At 36.9% G+C, this 20,339-nt stretch overlaps 1 protein-coding gene across 4 annotated transcripts in view; it reads right to left on the minus strand.

Moving 5' to 3' along the window:
- Positions 1 to 4,286: 4,286 nt before the first annotated feature.
- LOC110833632 (CD151 antigen) overlaps positions 4,287 to 20,339 on the minus strand; it is a 37,349-nt gene continuing 21,296 nt past the window's right edge. For 3 of the 4 annotated variants that reach the window (XM_022071934.2, XM_022071935.2, XM_022071938.2), the window contains 8 exons: positions 17,289 to 17,412; positions 15,761 to 15,973; positions 13,620 to 13,799; positions 12,574 to 12,702; positions 10,889 to 10,942; positions 8,711 to 8,803; positions 7,073 to 7,156; positions 4,287 to 6,137 (listed from right to left, as the gene is read on the minus strand). In XM_022071934.2, the coding sequence (XP_021927626.1) occupies positions 6,069 to 6,137; positions 7,073 to 7,156; positions 8,711 to 8,803; positions 10,889 to 10,942; positions 12,574 to 12,702; positions 13,620 to 13,799; positions 15,761 to 15,973; positions 17,289 to 17,354 (888 nt within the window). In that variant the 5' untranslated portion in view covers positions 17,355 to 17,412 and the 3' untranslated portion in view covers positions 4,287 to 6,068. The remainder of the gene's footprint in view (positions 6,138 to 7,072; positions 7,157 to 8,710; positions 8,804 to 10,888; positions 10,943 to 12,573; positions 12,703 to 13,619; positions 13,800 to 15,760; positions 15,974 to 17,288; positions 17,413 to 20,339) is intronic. The other variant, XM_022071936.2, reaches the window with a different exon arrangement.

Here is a 20,339-nt window from a genome sequence, read left to right on the forward strand (position 1 = left end):
CAATCTGAAATCAACCACAAATTCAAGAAATTCTTAACAGGTACAAATTTCTTCTGCAACTAGACACAACAGATATTTTTTATCGCGGCCGAGTGGTTAGCATTCCAGCTTCGTATTCAGTAGTTCTCGGCTTCAAAATTCGGCCTGGAGACCATCCTTTCTGTCCCTCAAGGCAAATTTCGGGATAGTACCTTAAAATATGACCCCATTCGTTCACTTCCTCTCCATCCTATCATTTGACTAAATATAATCTGAACTACTGATAGCGTACGTAAATAAAACAAAAATTCTTGAACTTCAAATGAAATTTCATAGACACAAATGCCAGGAGCCTTGGTCTTTCCAAATTGGAGTCTGTCAGTCTCTTTAGTGGATGAACTTTCACGAATTATTGATTCATTGGTTATTAAATGACTTCTCCAAACGCACAGATTACAACGTGGACTAGTATGATGATTACTAATTATTTATTGGTAAGCACGTGAAATGAAGCCTTTTAAGACAACCTGTTAATTGTCCTGGAAGGACTGAGGAAAGTCACGTAAAATTTAAATTACGACATATGACCTTCATGCAAAGATTCGAATGCCAAACATTTTATCCTTTAAAGCACAGTGGTAACTAATACGTTGCGTTAATATTAACTCTTGACTTATGTTAACAGAGTGTATTTATAGATTTTGTACAATTCTCAGAAGAGAAATTGATATTTCCTTAAATAGCATTACCAATTGATATCTGTAAGGGAAACGCATCATTTTATTTTTAAAGTAGGAACTTAATTTTTAAACATTATTTAGATAACCATTTCAAAGAGTTAGCAATATTCGATCTGAGCTCTTGCCTGTTACAGGCTCCATTACATACACATTACAGGTAGACTTAAGGTACCATAACACACTTTTATCACCCCTGCTTTACCAACACCGGTATTATTCTGTTGTTTCATCGCTCGTAAAATTACTGTCATAATTCTGTATGCCAACGCTCGATTTAGTGCCGATAAAATGAATGCTTTCAAAATACAGGGTGTTCCATTTAAAACAAACCCCCTTACGAACAAAACGACTGAACCAATGACAATACTTGATTACTTCAGCCATAACTCATTGTTACAGCTGACGTACTGCTTTAAATCAATACAGCAGCAATTTCGGATGCTGTGGCGAAAATTTATCTCCGACATCAGGGGAAGTACGCAGACCGAGAACGAGTAGAGAATACTTGCATCTAAGAGGCTGGAAAAAAAACTGGAAAAGGAGAGGTTCCATGATCTGCGCTCTTCACCAGATATTAGGATGACCAAATCAGTAAGGACGAGATTGGCAGGAAATGTAGCACGCACATGATGGGGGCTCAAAAATGCACAAAAAATTTACTGTAAACCCTGAAGGCAAGAGGCCACATGTAAATGGGAGGATAACATAAAAATGGATTTTAGAGGAACAGGGTAGAAGAATGTACACTGGATTAATCTGGCTCAGGACACGCTATTGTGAAGATAGTAAAAAATCTGTGTTTTCCATAAAAGACAGGAAATACAAATAACTAAATACAGTACTGGAAAAATAAGTAAACACACGTGGCTTGTACCATATATCAAACATTTTTTCATATTTATCACACACTTTTCTTTTACTACAGACATGATTCAGCCACCTGGGCAATCGTCTTATTTAACATTCACTGTTTATTTTGAGGGATGAAGGAAAGAACAATCTTTTTTTTGTAACACTTCTTCAAAGAGAAAGTGAAATTTGATACAAAAAATGACCAGTCTTTACAAACCTCACTGCAGCCTAACAAGTTGAATGGAAGATGGCCGTCTTCTGGGTTGTTGCGCCACGTAGTCTGGTAGAAGTCCTTGCTGCTGATGATGGAGGCAGCAAGGACTTCTACCAGACTACGTAGCGCAACAACCCAGAAGACAGCCATCTTGAGACTCACCGCCGTGAAAACGTCAAAGTGAGGGTAAAGTGGCCATTCGACTCCATCTAATGCCTCAATCAAAGAATGATCGGCTATTTACGGCACAAGAACAACTTTACTTTTACAAGTATCCTGAAAATCTTGTGTTAGTTCAAATATTTATTTTAAAAAATTTAAACAGTATACAGAAATGAAACTTACATAACTGGAAGAAGAAACTCCAAATTCCTTTAGCATCTTCTAAAAAAAATTCACAATTCAGTTTTCAACTTCAAAACTCTTGGCACTGAATCACCGATAGTTACAGTTTATGTCATCGTTTCTAACTTACATTTAAAGTATAACTGATTCGAAGTCCCGCTAAATGTTAAGCTAATATTAGAGCAGTTCAGTACAGATCATTGCGAAGCAGCTACAAGTAGTTTAATACATTAATTAATTATTGTTAGAACGCAACGAGACACATAAGTCGTGCTAAATGTGCAAGTCGTCAATAAGAAGGCATATTTAAAATATTTAAAATTTTCAAACATCATTCAATTATTGTCAAGTATTACACTGTTTATTACATATGTGAAGTTTCACAAGGTTCTGTACGTCTCGGTAAATGATGAAAAAGATCTCCTTCAGAAGCCAACACAAGCACAAATCTTGAAAGCGTTGAAGAATGCGGTAACTTAGATCTTCTGGACATAAAACACCTTTCCATGAAGATTGCACATCCCTTTGGGAGCACTACCAACTGCAACGCACTTCCTTCAAATTTGTCCGCGTGCCGCGCGCTTTGTTGGCGGTCGATTTACAAATTTTAAAGTATTTGTTTCTCTGCTTTAAAATTTGATCCATTACTGTGGCCTTTTGTACATGAACGGATAAAATCTGCGTAAGGTTAAATTCTGTTCATTGTACTTTTGCAGTCACTTGACGTAACAACAGATGCAGCGAAACTAGCGATACATTCTGATATGTAGCAAATCATACAACGTACATTCATAGAGCTTCTGTCTTGTTCTGGATTACTGGTCCATAATGTACATTAACAATGGTCAAAGATTACTTAATTTCACATTCATTCTAGCCCAGCATCCACAACACAAATCTATTTGGTTTGTACATCATCATCAAATAACGTAAGATGAGACTATGTATGAAGAATGTAACATTTACCTAGAAAAATTATGGAATGTCATAAAAAATCCCAAATTTATTGCTTTGAGATTTATTTATATTATTTAATGAAGCTTTCCAGTAGCTCAGACCATACAGTCGAATGAGAGGACGACAGTGAATAATGAATTGTGAAGGATGTGGAAGGAGTCATGGCATAATTTAAGGTACTATGCTGGCATTTGCCTGAAGGGACTGAGGAAAACCACAAAAAACCTGTAAGGATAGCCGGTCTCTGAGCTGAGATTTAAACCCAGGATCTCCGGAATATGAAGCAGGATTGCTAACCACTCGACCACGACGCTTGGTCACTTGAGATATAAACCACATATCTCCTTCATCAGGAAAATTTTACTAATCAGTGAGGGGTATACTTTGGAAGTGGAGAATGCCTAAGAGGGGGAAAAATGCCCATATTAATGTATGGAACAGTAACTTGACTGGACCAAGGCAGATATTAGCAGATTACTGGCAGAACAGATGAGAATAAAAAAATAGAAGGAAAAACCCAAAGAAGTAGAATAAGAAATCAAAAAAATTATGAAGAATCTTGTGAAGATGGCCGTCTTCTGGGTTGGTGCACCGTGTAGTCTCGTAGAAGTTTACAGATATTTCTGAGGTCCTCAAACTTCTACCAGACTACACGGCACAACCCAGAAGACAGCCATCTTGAGACTCATCGCTGTGAAAACCTCAAATCCTACTACGAATCTTGGAAGACAAATTATAAAATGGTACAGACACTTTACAAATTAAGAGAATTTTAAAGGTTTTAAAAATGAAAGTAAAAGAAATATTCCAAGGAGACTGAGATCAAGAAAGATACAACATATTAGAAAGGAAAGGGAAGGAAGTAGCCAACATGGGAAGAAACTGAGAAAGAGCTTTAGCTTTAGCTTAGATACAGATGTCAGATGATCGACTTAAAGTAGAAGTGTCTTAGGAAGGACAATAATGATCTTAATACAAGGCACAAGCATTACCACTACAACAGATAAATTGTCCATTTGATGTACGTGAATGTAGAAATTAAGGAGACTAAGCTAATTAACATTTCTTGATTTGTGATTAATTTAAATTTAGTTTTTGACAACAACTTACATATTACAAGTGTTCTTATATCATATCAATTTATATTTTCAATCAACTGGAGTTCCAGGAAATTATATGATGTTATAACATACCATCAGTTCGTCACAATGAGTTTATTACTCAATAAAGATATAGACAGAAACTGTAAAATTACAATGTACAATGTGTATTTTAAAAAGTTTAATATATGAAGCAAAGACATGGACATGTACTGACAGAGGAATGTAAACTGCAAGCAGTTTAGATTAAATTAACGAGCAGAATAGTGGAAAAAACCAGGAGAGAGAACTGGAAATACAGGTAGCCCTCGATTCTTGCCGGTCCAATATTTGCTGATTCAGAATAACGCCGATTTTGAAACCAGAACGTGAAAAAAAAATTGTACTAATATTAACAACGTTTTACAATGTTTCTCGTACTGCTTCTTATACTAAATCGTAATTCTTACATTGCTGATTTTGAATAAAAATTATAAATACAGTCATCTCTACAATTACGTTATGTTTCGTTAACGCAAATTTGCTCCAATGAGATCAATGAATTAGGTAAAAGCTGTTTGTGAAATGCAAACTTTTGCATATGCGAGTTTGCTCTTGTGCTACAGCAAAGAGGAGAGTTATGGCATCCATGAGGAAGAAGAAATCACGACAGTCCACACTGCATGCCTTCTTTAAAAAACACGACGATCCTCAACCAGGGACTTCGTCAGAGAACTAACGCTGCTTCATCACGCCATCGCCGATTGCAAGTGTATAAAATATATTTTTTAAATTCCTTTTATTTTATTTATGTTCTTTCAGAGCTTTAAATGTGATGCCATTATATTACCTGTCAATGTTTGGGTGCTGGGAACGCATGTCATTGACTTCCCATTGATTTACATTATAAAATCATTCCAATTTATGCCGAATCCGATCGCGCCGGTTCGTCCAGGAACACATCCCCGGCGTAAATCGAGGGCTAGCTGTACATACATTATGGGAGATCTCAAGATGGACAAATTACAGAACCAGATGAAAAGTACACAGACGTGGTTAAGACATGCTTAAAGGAATGAATGAGCATGGAACACCAAAAATATTATTAGAAATAAATATAAGTTAAAGAGGACACAGGGGCAGACCACACGTACAACGGGCAGACCAAGTTATGAGAGAGGAGAAGATAAGACTGGAGAATGGGCAGATAGAGACACTTGGAAACTCGTAAGAAAAAGTTGAATCACAAGTGTGGAAACGACTCAAGGAAGAAGGTGTGCTACATCTACATAATTGTTATCTCCACATAAACATCTTATATGTCATCAGCTTAAAATGAAGACACAGTACATATTTCTTTACCTTCAGCTACGAACATTTGTCTCTGGTCAATACAGTATTAACATCACCAATCAGTCCACCTCCTATTAAGTATTTAAACACAATGAAGTATAATTTCTCCCAGAACGCAAGTCCAATTTTGTACAGTACTGACAATATAAAAAGAACGAATAAAATTTGCATTATGTAAATCACAGCCTTATAAATAAACTGACATTAAACAGTAGAACAGCAGTTTGGATCTTTTATTCATCTCCCTTACAGTGACATTTAACATACCACTTCTTCTTATTTCCTGTTTCACGTATATACTCATTCTGGCCGACTGAAACATCAATGAATCCTACGGCAACGAGCACATCACAACATATTTTGTACCCAATTTACTTTCAGATACAGAAATATTCGTTCAGTCACACCACTACAGTTTAGGTTCATAATTAAATGGCCACTCACATATAAAATGATTCCGGCAGTTATTTAAACAGACTGCGTTCCTATTAACAGTCTCTTTGCCAGAGATGATGACGTTCTTCAAAAAGGTAATTTTTACAAATGTCTTCAGTGCCCTTGTGCCAATCCAGCGCCCAGATTTCGACAAAGAGTGACAGAGAATATCATCCCGAGCATCTGGAAGATTCAGAACAAACAGTTTTGATTGTTTCTAAGGTATTTTACACAATTTTATCAATGTAAATGATGGTAACGGGAGCTAGGAACATCACCATGTACGAACTCAACTCATTGCCTATACCAGAAATGTTACAACAATAACAACACGTTCATGCCAGATTCAATTGGTTAGAATTTATTTTTCCCTTTATTTTCTTAACACATGCCAAAGTGATAAATGCTTAAGATAAAAGTTTTAAATCTCAATGATATTTATTACCATGTGAAATATTCTGTATGACAACTCATTTTCTAAAAAGCTTAATCTTAATTCAACTTCTACGTGAAGTAGGGGTTATACCGGCCCAATTCAACGTCAGATTACCATACATCATACCTCCAAGAAACTAAACATGTAACTGACACTACAAATACAAGAATTCTAGTATTTTCAAAACTCACATTACAATGTACAGTAAAACCTCCGTTAACCGACCCTCGACTCCTGCATTAACTGACCGAATTTCAATCAGATCGGTTGCGACCGGTTTCTAAACGTGAGCAAGCAAATCGACCGACAGCAGAATCACACCAGAACCTCCACTTCATGTGATGGGCAGCGACTCAGAATGACTGATAAATTCACTATTTTAATACATCGACTTCCTCAAACAGCGCTCACGAGTGACTCTTTCGCCGTCGTCTTGTGCGTGCGAAATGCCCGCATCATCTGCCGAGGAAATTCTGTATTGAATATCTGTATATTTCAGTATTTATAACAATGAATTACATATTTTTGTTTCAACTTTGCTAATTATATCTTTGTCTTGTACTTATTTTTGTCATATCCATGACTCTCTCATCTGACTTACCGGCTTATCCGACCTATGGTTCCCCCCACATAGGTCAATTAAAAGAGGTTCCACTGTAGTTCTAAAAAAACATTTACTCACATGGAAGAAAGCTATTCCAATACCAAGGCCAATAAGTACCGCGGTGTCATCCTTGAGCCACTTCTCCAGGTCTTCTAAACACCCCTGCAACAGAAGTACATTTTAATCTTTATTCAACATTCATATACAGGCATACCTCATTTTAGTGCGCTTCGCAGATATTGCGGTTTTATACAAATTGAAGGTTTGTGGCAACCCTGCGTCGAGCAAGTCTATCGGCGCCATTTTTCCAACAGCGTGTGCTCACTTCGTGTCTCTGTGTCACATTTTGGTAATTCTCGCATTGTTTTTTAGACATAATGCTATTGCACGCTTAATAGACTACAGTATAGTGTAAACATAACTTTTATATGCACCAAAAAATTCGTGTGACTCGCTTTATTGCGGTGGTCTGGAACCGAACCCGCAATATCTCCGAGGTACGCCTGTACTTCATTTAGGTTTTCATGTGGATTACATATTTATGAGGCGATTGTCCAATAAATATGAGAGGAATAAAAGGTAAAATATAACTAAGAAAGTTAATGATATATTCTGAGTAACCACCTTGTTTACCGACACTCAAAAGTATCATTTTAGTACCGCAACAAAAAACCGTCTGAAATTCTACAATGTATAATAGTAAACATCAATATAATATAGAGTAATTATAAACTTAGAAATGAAACATTTATCTGTAATTCTATTACAACTGTAAATGTAAAACTTCCACATCCCAAAAATCTTTTTTGGACTTAATGCATGCTTGCATCTTGATACATCAATAAAAATCTTTGATGGGCATTATCCTGGCTGTGATGGTCCAATCCCATGGCTGGCAGGGTCACAGAACTTCTTGTTTTAGGGCTTTAGGAAGGATACAATGTATCCTATGCTGAATGGTACTTGGGTGCTGAAGATTTGCATTGCATGAATCAAACAGAAAGTGGAAGAGGGCATACTTAGGACTTCAACAGGACATGACAGTGTTGGAACACCAATCATGTTATCAAAGGAGCAAAGACAGCAATTTTAATGCAACCTTGAGGTAAACTCTGTCATTTGGTAAATGTCTCAATTTTCTACATTCAATAAAACAGAAACTTATTAAAGCTGCTAAGTACATTTAAATTGTCCTGTATGATACGGAAACAAGATGTCCTGCAAAGCGTATCTGGAGCCTAAAACAGTTCTAACATGTAATGACGAACTTAAAAATTTGTACTCCTCCCCCAGTAATGTCAGGGTGATTAAGTCGAGAAGAATGAGATGGGCTGGGCATGAAGTGTGCATGGATGGGACAAGAGGTGTGCGCCAGGTATTGGTTGGGAAGCCTGAAGGGAAGAGACCGCTGGGGAGACCTAGACGTAGATGGGAGGATAATGTCAGGCGGGATCTATGGGAGAATTTGTTGGCCCAGGACAGGGTTCGATGGAGGATTTTGGTTAATTCGGCGATGAACCTTCGAGTTCCCTAAGCCATCTAGAATAATATAAGTATTTACACTGACAAGAGATTTCTAAGTGTAGAGACAACAGTTTTAATTATGCTTTTACATTCTCATTAACAAAAATCATGATTTGATACTTACTCCCGATCGATGCCTGTTCTACTTGAGGTAAGTGAATATAATTCATAAAACAGATATACATAGCATACCTTTTTATGTCTTGATAGATGGTGTCTATCAACTCCAGTATTTTGGCATGCAGTTTCATCCATTGGCTGCGGATGTTGCCAGGATTCTTCAACCTGTAACAGTGAGTACCAATGTGTTATGACTGACACAAATCTATATTATTACATTAATACTAGTAGTAGTATTAGAATATTAGTATAATTAATGCGGTCAAAACTCCAGGAAACTAATAAAGGTTTTCAATCATTTTTATGGCATCTCATTACCTTTCCTTAATGCTTCCTCATGAGAGGAGGGTGTGAAGCATAAACAGGTGTCAGGCACAAAATATATATAAAAAAAAATTAACAGCATACATCTTTACTCATTCTGTGCACTCAAAAAAGTTTTAAAAATTTAGAACTCTTCTCATCTGTTCAGTAAACCTGAATATGTGGACCATTACTTACATAACACATATGATATTCATGCTCATGTTTAATGACTTCACAAGAATTGTAATTCCCCATACAAACTAAATGTGTCTGCTGGTTATTCTACATGCGTGAAACATTGCCTCATCGGAAGAACAAACTTGGTCACCTCATCCTCCTCAATGCGGCGCAGCAATGTGGTGTAAGGCAAATAGTCTTCTTGATCCAAGATCTGAACCAACTGAAGCTTGTACACATGAAATTTTGTCTCTTTTACGTAATAAAATGACACAAGCATAATTTTTGAGCTTAATTTGAGAACAGATTTGAAGGGATCTCTGAAACATTTCGCATGTACATTGCACGTCATCCTATGATGGAGGACCATGCGGTCACGAGATATTTCCTGTCTTACCTGATAACAAACATGTAAATTCATGCTCTTTGATTCAGTTAAACATAACTAAATGTATTTCTAACATGGTTTTACAATTACAACCGACAAACAAACCAGTCACTTTCTGATGTAGTGAGTATATTTTTCCTCCAATGTCTATTTCATTTCACAAATACATTAATTTATTTCATTACCATTTAGGGCCAGACACCTGTACTATATATCCTCTAACTTCACATTCAAATTTCAATGAACATGACATTTCTTAAAACTTACTGACGTGGATAGTCATTATGTATGAGGAGATTCATGTCATAATCAAAGAAACTCTATCAATCAAAATACAGCTTGAGGTCTAGATGTTCTGAGGTCAGGTATTTTTTCTACATTAGGCCAGCTCACTCTTGTTGAGAAAACATTTTATCCCATAACACAAATTTTTTATGCATTCTTTACACTCAATATATAAGGCAAACATATATGAATATGCCGAGTCGTCCTCGTGTTTGTGAACCAGTTTCTTCATCTCAAATACTGGGATGAAATGGGATATGGGCCCTGGGCTGGAAGTATCAGAATGATCAGAAATTCAACATATTCAGGGATATAAGATAATTCACATAGAACTGGGAGAATGCAGAAAATACAATACTTAAAACGTTTTATAGCTAACTACACACAATGTACAGCTGTTTGTAGTAATGGAAGAAGACTCTAATTAAAGGCTTTATTTTACCTGTATTTTAAGGAGTTACATAAGCCTCGGCATACAACAAGTCATGCTACATGGATACATCATATCTGTCAGTTCATTTCCACATGCTGTGTCTGCATGTTCATCTGAAACTTGGTCCAACTATAAACGTCTGATAGATTTTAAATTTCTGAACACTCTTTTTGGTATTATGAAACATAGCATGAGAAAATCTGAAAAGATATGACAGAATATGAGCTGACCAACTAGGGGAAAGATTTAAGTGCATATCTATTCATCTCAGAAGACAAACACATAATCACAATGTGTACAAATAAATTTATGATACATGTTTTATGTACTGTATGTAATCTCACAATTCATTTTTGAGAAACTTGTTACAAAATATTCTGGGGTACAGATTCCCAAGAGATTCATAATTTTTTGTTTGTTTTATCATTTAATATTCAAACCACTTCAAAAACTGTCACTTAATTTCATGTATGGGAATTTTAATTGCTGATTATGACAATAAAATTGACATTTGAGGATTAGGCATTTACCAGGTAAAATAAATAACTTGAAACAATACTAACACGAAAGAAATGTAGACACTTGCACAACTAAAATGCCAAAGGAGACATACACCACAGTAAACATGCATATGAACTCCGGGACTGAGTCAACTACTTACGGTTCCGCTGAAAAATCTTGATACTACAATAATTGGACTTCCAGCATTGGTAACCTAAATGGCAAACAGGATGGAGCAATGGAACTAGAGAACAATAAAGCACTCCTTGATATTCGACTAAAATATTTTTAGGCTTTAAGAGCATTGCCGCAAGTTAAAATGTTACGTATGTTCTGCCACATTTCAAAACAAAAGTGCTCCAGAGTTCCAGTTTTTATGAACTCATATGTATGATTTTTAAGAAGGGTAAAAGTAAATTACCCCTAGTTATTAAATACATGCCACACTGTATGTGTGTGTGTATGCACACACACATACAGGGGGTGATTCAAAAGATTAGAGTCAAACTGAAAGAGCGCATAGAGGGACTCGGAGAGAACAACTTTCGAATAGGAATCCGTGTCCTCCGACGTTATCCTGGGTCAGTCGAGGCCACTGAAATAATTTGGTTTGTAAGATTGCTAATGAAATCCTTTTACATTAATAAAAAACAAAATTAAGCTAGTAGAAGAATAGCAAAGTACAATTATTTCAGCGGTATCAGACTTCTCTACCTTCAATGGCCTCGACTGACTCAGGATAACTTCGGAGGACACGGATTCCTATTCGAAAGTTGTTCTCTCCGAGTCGCTCTATACGCTCCTTCAGTTTGGCCCTGAATCACCCTGTATGAGGGAGTGGAGGCATGTATTCTTAACCTTGGTACCAGAGAGATAAACTGTGCATTGGCCACTTTACTCCTGAGGAAATAACCCTGGTACAAACTGGATAAGAGGCTACGTGGGCCCCAGAGCTGGTCTGGATGTTGTGGCAAGGAGAAAACTCTTACCCTCCTGGGAATCAAACCCTAGTCATCCAACCCACAGCTTAATCAATATAATGACTGAGCTGACTGAGCTGACCCAGCTTTGAAGATTCGGTATCAAAACCCAACATTATCCAGTATTGATGATGCCAATAATACTGGTACAAAATGTAGCAATTTAGAAGAAAATGTATGCTGTTAAAAAGCTTAGTTCACTGTGAAGCTTTCAGATGGAGGCCAGAAATAGAGGCAGTGATAATATTTATAAAATTAACAGCAGGAACACAAATTTAACAACGCATGAGAAAACATTTCTATATCACTAAAGCTAAAATGTGTCACTCATGGAATGTTTTGTGAATAATTTTCAATGTAAGCATCAAATCTAAATGCGAATATCAATTTTAAACAAGCCTGCTGGACTAAGTTCAGAGAACAGTATAAGGTTTATTAACAACATAAAAAATAACAGTAATTTTAAATTAGAAGAAGTTTACGGAAATATACTTTTAAACTGAAAAAAATACCAAGACTGTAAATGTATCGTTTCAGTAACCATCTTACGAGGATACGATTTCCTGTTATTACTTCTTAAATGTGAAAAAGTAAAATTAGTTTCATTTTGAAGACGGCTGTTTTCTGGAATATTGTGCCATGTAGTCTGGTAGAAGTTTGCCAGCGTTTCAGAGGTGCTTACCGCCTCCACGATTGGAGTAATCAGCACATCATCCCAGATGGCAGTCTGTCACTTTAAGAACCTCAAATCTCGCCTAACTTTATTTTGTGAACATTATCCTAAAACATTTTTAGAACAAAACTGAGAACTTTATTTTCCTTTTTAATTAATTTAATTCATAGTATATATAGTTATATGACTCACATCTGGGTTGGCTAGCACACAGCATGTGAGAGGCACGTTGATTCTGGATCGATTAGAAATCCCAATACTTTCATTTCGCCATTTTGTGTTTATGTAATCAGTGTCTGACAGGACACCACAGCAGTTAAACTGTAATAAATGACAAAATTTCATGTATAATTCACATAAATAATTTCTTTGAGGATTGCGTTCTGGATTATTATGTCCTGTCATACGTGGTCCTGAGTTATGAGAATAATATGGGGTTAGTAATGCAGCTAGCTTTGCAATTTATATAATTAAATTCTTACAGGGAAAAGTTGTGTAAAATCTGCAATCTTGTTTTCAACTAAGAAAAGAGGTGTTTATTAAATCACACAGAATGACTAGGTTTGTTAAAATATCATCTCCCTCCCTCTCAACAAAAATAAAGGCTATCCAGATTAAAAAGATTAAATTAATTATAATGGGATGAACAATTTTTTAATAGCACACAATGGACAAGACCAAGAATTCAGTAATCCTAACAATAGTTTTTGTCTGTAAGAACAAAACTTTTAAGCACAATCCAGTGTAATAATCCAACAAATACGTATTTCTAGTGCCTACCAAGTTACAAAATTTAAATAAAACAAACCTTACATTTCCTTTGTCACATTGTTACTTCTGTAATTAATGCGTTTAGGAAGAAAGGAAGTTTCTGCTGGGTTCATCTTGATCTACTACACACTCACATTAAATCCCGTTATAATCCGGAGAATAACAGCGGGAATTATGGTTAGACTTCTTACTTTTCGTATGTGCCAGAGAAGTTGCCTCTACGGCACGGGTACTACACAAAAATCGGCGATAAATTATACATAGTAGCGTGGAATACGATTATAACCGCCAAAAAGGAGGCGGTTGTGGCGTTTAGGGTATTATGTCAACATTTGCATGAACAGAATTACGAAAAACACAATGCACCTACAAAGTCACGTACCAGTCTCATCTATTCAGCATATGAGAAAGCAAACATAACCTAAACGCAATTAAAGGCATAGGTGAAACAAGTAAGATGCACTTACCGTAAATTGTGCTTGATCTATGGCCTGAGTGAAGACATCATTGGAGTCTCTGCCATACTCATCTCTGAACCGATTCAGGAGTCTGTTCTCCAGGCCGGTGAGAAAATCTTCTCGGTATCCGAGAGTCGTCACTGCAATCGATAACTCGGCACACAGCAACATAAACAGGAAAACAAAGTACTGAAACAGAACGCAAGTCTTCGTTACACTGCATAACCTCATGCAAAATGTTACATTACGAGGAAATGTAATTTTAACTAATGACGAAACGAATATATTACAAACACGAGATGACGATTGGACGATCTCGGGAGCGTGGTCCCATGGCGCGCATGGTTTTGGAGTAATAACGCACTAAGAACATGAGTTTAAATACCGGCCCTCCTTTCTGTCCTCTGCAGGCAGATTGGTATCCTCTTCCGTCGAATGATCCTACAAGAACTAATTCTGATCCCTAATCCGCTTTAAAGTAAACAACGAATTAATTTAAATAACAAAACATCATTCGCTCTAAAGCAAAGTTCATGTTTATGTTTCTAATAAACCAAACAACAACTGAGTACAGTGTACGATGTTTGAGAACACGAAAATACAAGAGAATATCACACTTCATATTTGGCGAATCAAAAATATAGTGAACTACACTACGTCAATCAAAATAATTCGATGTTTTTTTAATATCACGTGTAACACTCGATTTAAGGCGGGGAAACCTGGACACAGTATGTTGCCATTACATAACTCAATGGTGCAGTCCTTGAGACGCTAATAGCGGGCCAAATAGTTAATAAATTTCCCGTTTTTTATGGAACCATAACACTGATTACCGGTTTCAAAAATGGCCCGCCACTGGACCCTACACTCAATCGGATGATTCCAATTAACAGCCCCAAAAATGTTTAAGATTCATTTGAATACTACCATCCTATCCACGCCTAAGTCTACGTCTCATACCCTACTGCGTGCTACATGTTCTGCACATCTCAATCTTACATTTCTTCAGTTACTTTATGTTCAAGTGAACAGAGTGTGTGATGCGTGAGAACTGATGCGCAGAAAAACCATACAAAATAAATGAGGTTATGGCACATGTAAGCTAAAAAATTCTTCTCGGGCTACCAGCCACGTAAGATGGCTTAATGAAGGAAACACCAACGTTTCGAGAACCATCTTCGTCCTCGTCCTCAGGGTAGTAGCCCGAGAATATTTTATTATACGAGGTGCGATCGGAAAGTTTAAAGACTGTGTCAATAGAGGGCGAACCGGATGTAGTACGAGCTTCTGCCTTTAGGGGGTGCGGCCTACATTCATAGTGAATCAATGTGCCAGCCGGCATCATCGAATTAGCATTTGTTTCTTAGTTACGGGCGTTTTGGTAGTGCATTACACCGACCCTCCTGCGATTTCGGAATGGCGTGTGCATCAAATTTTGCCAAAGACTCGCCAAAACGGCTACGGAAACCTATGAAATGCTAAAGCAAGCATTTGGGGAGTCCGCAATGGGTCGTGCACAAACTTTTGTATGGCATTCACGTTTTAAAAATGGCCGAACCTCTGTCGATGATGACGAGCGTTCTGGACGACCATCTTCGAGAACAACGCCCGAAAATGTTACGAAGATTCGGCAGGCCATTCACGAAGATCGACGTCGTACCATCAACGACTTGTGCGACATTGTTGGGATAGGCTATGGGACCTGTCAGCTGATTCTAAAGGAAGAACTCCACATGCGACGCATCGCAGCCAAGTTTGTTTCTGAGGACCAGAAGCAGAATCGACTTCTCGTTTGTCAGGAGCTCAAAGATCTTGCCGGATCGCCGGATTTAGCTCCGTGTGACTTCTTCCTCTTCCCAAAGATGAAAATTCAGCTAAAGGGAAGGAGATTTGAGACAATAGAAGAGATTCAGGCAGAATCGCAGATGGTGCTTGACAGGCTGACAAAGAAAGATTTCCAGGGATGCTTCCAGGCTTGGCAGCGGCGCTGGGATCGTTGTATTCACTCCCAGGGGAACTACTTCGAGGGTGATGGATGCATTTAATACCTGAGATAAGTGTACGGGTTTTTACAGGCGCAGTCTTGAAACTTTCCGATCGCACCTCGTACTTAGTCGCCACGACAGCTGTCGGTCCTTCCAACTCACCGTTATTAGCAGAAATCGGCGCTCGTACAGAGACGCGCAGCATCCACAAAAGCCGACGAGAACAATGAGACAGCCTATGGCCACCAAGACGTAGGCCAGATACTGTAGGAGATCGGGTGCCACATCGTCTGTCGACGTGAGACTGAACAGGTGTGTTTTTTTGGGATCCAAGATCATCCAGATACCCACGACGAGCATTATACAGCCAGACACCTGCATAAAACAACAGACTAGATCAAATATAAAAACTGTAACCACCATTTTATCACTTGCTTATCGTCAGCGCTGCAGACGAATCAGGGGTCATGTTTCAGTTATGAATTTAAATATGTAAAATAACTACAATGGCGTCACATAATATTTCTAAGACATATAATTATTGCAAAACATTTCAAACTCTTAGCCCCTAACAGCAATCTAAATCTTATGCTGCATTGTTTTCGTGATTTAGATAGAGCTTTTTTTTAAAAAGAAGCCTCTATCTTTTCAATCCTTTTTAAATTACCAGCCACAATCACAGAGACAATGTCGTCTCTGTAAACATCAAAGGAGTACTTACAAATAAAGTTATAATTTCGCTTACTTATGCGCCACGCCACGCAGAATTCTTAATCAAAGGCCGCAGAACCTGACAATTACACTTAGTGAGAACATAAAAGAAGCTTTCTTCACCGTCTTCCATATTCACTCCATTTTCCTCCGCGTTCATAATCAACTTAGTATCCATCATCTACTTAAGTAGCTCACCCATACGAAACTTATCAATCTGCAAACCATAATCTTTCAAACATCGCTATAATTAAATTTAACATGAAAACAACATTTTAAAACAAGATATTCGGAAAAATAAGTTGTTTACATAACCGTTGTCAGCGGAACATCTCTGAGGCAAAAGAAAACCGAGGACACGAAATACAGACAAAACGTACTTTCATCCTACATATTAAAACATTGCGTAACAAAACACGATAAATATTATGCGGGCACACTAGGGCGGCCCTGGAATGTTTGGCGCCAACCGTAGATAAATAATAGCAAAACTCTCGTCAGTATGACAACCAGTTACCTGCAGATAGCAGCAGAACTAACACCCGAAACATTGTACTCAGACAATGGATAATGTCCACCATAATATTGGTGTAATGAATTAGCCACTATTACAAAGTTTTGAAAAAATAATTTACACCTTACATGGGGTCTATATCAAATGACCTCTTCTGGAACTGAGTTCAAGCTGTTCGACAAATAGATTTTGATCTTCAGTAAGAATCTATATCCGGCATTCTGGGAAATGATCGCAGTTAAAATCCCGCTTCATTATCCACTCCGACATAGAAACGTACAGCAACAACGGTGGCGTTATTTGAGGCAAATATTTTAACAAGGTAACGTTCACGCATGTAACAAAAATGTTGTATTCAAATATGTCTGCTCACAGACACGTACTCATTTACGTAAGCGTAAACTAGGGTATTGACATATGTGAAATGTGGAATATCAGTGTGCTCCCAAGAGTTTAATGACTTACCCAGAAAACAATGTTGAAAGAAAGGAGAACGCCCTTGGAGCACTTCAGTCCGCAGCCGATAGCCATGGTTACCACGGGAAAGGGGGCACCCAGGCCTAGGATTCGGACCTTTATTGCACCAGTCCTAAAACAGATCGAAACACCTCACAAAACTTTATCATAATTACGCCTATGGTCTTAATTTACAGAGGACCCATCACAAAAGTGAGAGATCAACAGAAAATGAAAATAACATTTTAAAAATGCATTATTTTATTAAAATTCGACTCTACTGAGTTTGTAAATTATGTTTAAAATAGAGACGCGGTAGTACATCGAACTATCATCGTTATGAGGAATGCTGTACAGTGCTGCAAATTCCGCTAAAGTTTTACTAAATTACGTAGTTATATATCGCTATGAAGTTAAACTCCTTTACCCTGGAACCACCGAATTTTCATTGCTTAAATCTCCAAAAAAAAAATCCGTTTAAGCCTGAGACCCTGTGTAAAATTCAACATGTTATTTTTTTACGATTACGAAATTTTAGGTCCCTGCCCAGTCCGAAGCTAGAAGACCACCTCTTGTCAGCTGTTCGTGATTGCTTATTCAGTATATTCTAAAGACGTCTCCTCCATCTCACATAAGGACGTGCCATGCCAATATACAAATGTGGAGATACGCGGTTGAACGGTTTTTTAAGTCAGACTGCAAGTTTATATTCGCACACGGAAAACTTCACAGCTACAAGGTGGGTCGTTAAACAAGCCATCGCCCTAGTCTTCGGTTCACTCCAACCTGTGGAAAAAGCAGTTGGCTGCGAATACAGCGCTAATTTCTTTGACGACAGGTTCAGTGAACTGGAAAAATCGCTGGTATAGGAGCATATAAAAGGTACAGATACTATGGAGAAAAGCAAACTCTGATGACATTTTTAACATGTTCATTTTCGTAAGGATAAATCAACACCCAGAGCATTTTCTGATCCCATTTAGTTTGCCATAATTCATAACGCAAAATTAAGTACAGGCAACTCTCTGTCTACGAACCATTTCCGTTCCAAGATGTTGTTCGTTATACGTTTTTGTTCGTTATGTGTATCTCGCTTTGGACCCTTAACGGCTTAAATTTTTAAAAATATATTTTTAAGTCACCAAATGCAGAACTACACTTGACCGTCTAAGATAACATAGGCAAAGCAAGTGATGATCCTATTATATTATAATAGGGGGAATCACCGATTTATTTCCCACGAGAAAACATTCTACGCGGCGTGGCATGCAAACCAAAGTTTTTATACCGGCTAGATTAGTTCTATTAACCAAGAAGAGTTCAGTATAATTATAATATAATAATTTTTTATAATTATTATAATAAATACATTTTTTAAAAGTTTATTTATCTAAATCTTACAATTATGTTCACTATACGTTTGACACCTCGTTTTATAAGGAACTCTATCTATTGGCGACTTTAAAAAAATTTGAATGAATTGCGACGTTCGTTATAGCGAATGTTCGTAAATCGAGCGTTCGTAAACCGAGAGTTGCCTGTAATGGAAATAATGGCTCTTCTCTATTGCTTCTATCTTTTGAGTTACAGAAGTTCATAACTCAAAAAATATGCTTGATTTGTAAGGCTTGTCTCTATAAAAGTTATATTTGACAGGTGTAGTTTACATTCTTATGCGTGTGGGGGTGGAAGGCGACAAACATTTCATCGCCCTGATGACGGAGGCAGTATGACCTCTGAAACGTTGGTTAACATCGACCAGACTACACAGCGCAACAACCCAGAAGACAGAAATCTTCAAACAAACTTTCGTCTACCAAACACATGGAAAAAGAATGATGAAAATGTGATGATCTGAAGTTCACGTGCAACTTTTACAGGAGTATACTAATGTAAGCGAGAGCCGAGGTAGCTCAGTTGGTATTAGGGTTTATACAAAAACCGACTTTTGAAAAAACCGGTTTCGAATTTCAGTATTTCCAAAAAACCGGTTAAACCGGTTTTCGAATTTTTACAAAAAACAAAACAAAAAATAGTGAAAACATTAAAAAAATATTTATACTTATTTTAATTTTTTCAGTTTATTTAATATTTATGGAACTACAAAAATATAACAAAATAAAATATACTCTATACAAAACCAAATAAAAAAACTAAAATAACTAAAATCCGTACAATATATGAATTATAAACTATGTCGTTTGCTAGATCCAAGTTAAAAATTTGTAGCCTCTCAGAAACTAATTCTAATGTTTTCTTAGCATCGGAGGAACTAAGCCCAAATTAAAATATTCCGCAAAATGGTGTACGTTGATATTCAAATATCTGCGATTTCTTTTGCTAGTCCACTCATCTAAAGTTATAGAAATTTTTTTCCCATTATTCTTAATATAATCCAATTCATTTATAATTTCACGTTTGGCATTGCCATAAAACTTATGAATGAGATCCATTACTCGAGAGTTGTTTTTTGGTAATGAATATCCCCTTAGTTGCAAAGACTCTCGTATGAACGAGCTTGTTGTAATGCTATTAATGGACAATCCATCCATTGCAGCAAATTTTGCTGTAATTTCTTCTAAACTGCTCTTTTTCATGAAATTAAAAATAGAATGCTTTTGTGGATTTGCATGTCAAACATTCGCCTCTGACTCATGAAGATTTTTACTACAATATGCTTGTGCCCGAGGCAATTTCAAGTCAAAATTTTAACGTTTTTAATTAATTAATTAATTAACTAATTTTTCCACATTAATTCCAGTATCTGAAACCGGTTTTTTAAATTTTAAAAACCGGTTTTCGAATTTTACAAATATATCTAAAAAAAACCGGTTTTTAAAAACCGACAAACCCTAGTTGGTATAGTAAATGACTACGGACTGGACGACCGGGGTTCGATAGTGGATTTTACATATTTTAGATAAATATTAAAATTTATTTAAAAATTCACAGATGTCAAATTAAAGGCGGTTACAATACCTACTGATTTATCAACGTATTCTAAAAACAGACTTGTTTATTTAATATTAAACCTTAGAAGTGATAACCATGTTTTATTTA

Source organism: Zootermopsis nevadensis, unplaced genomic scaffold, assembly GCF_977971745.1.
Source record: "Zootermopsis nevadensis isolate Lab colony 2312 unplaced genomic scaffold, Znev_1.0 Znev_ptg000024l, whole genome shotgun sequence".
NCBI lineage: Eukaryota > Metazoa > Arthropoda > Insecta > Blattodea > Termopsidae > Zootermopsis > Zootermopsis nevadensis.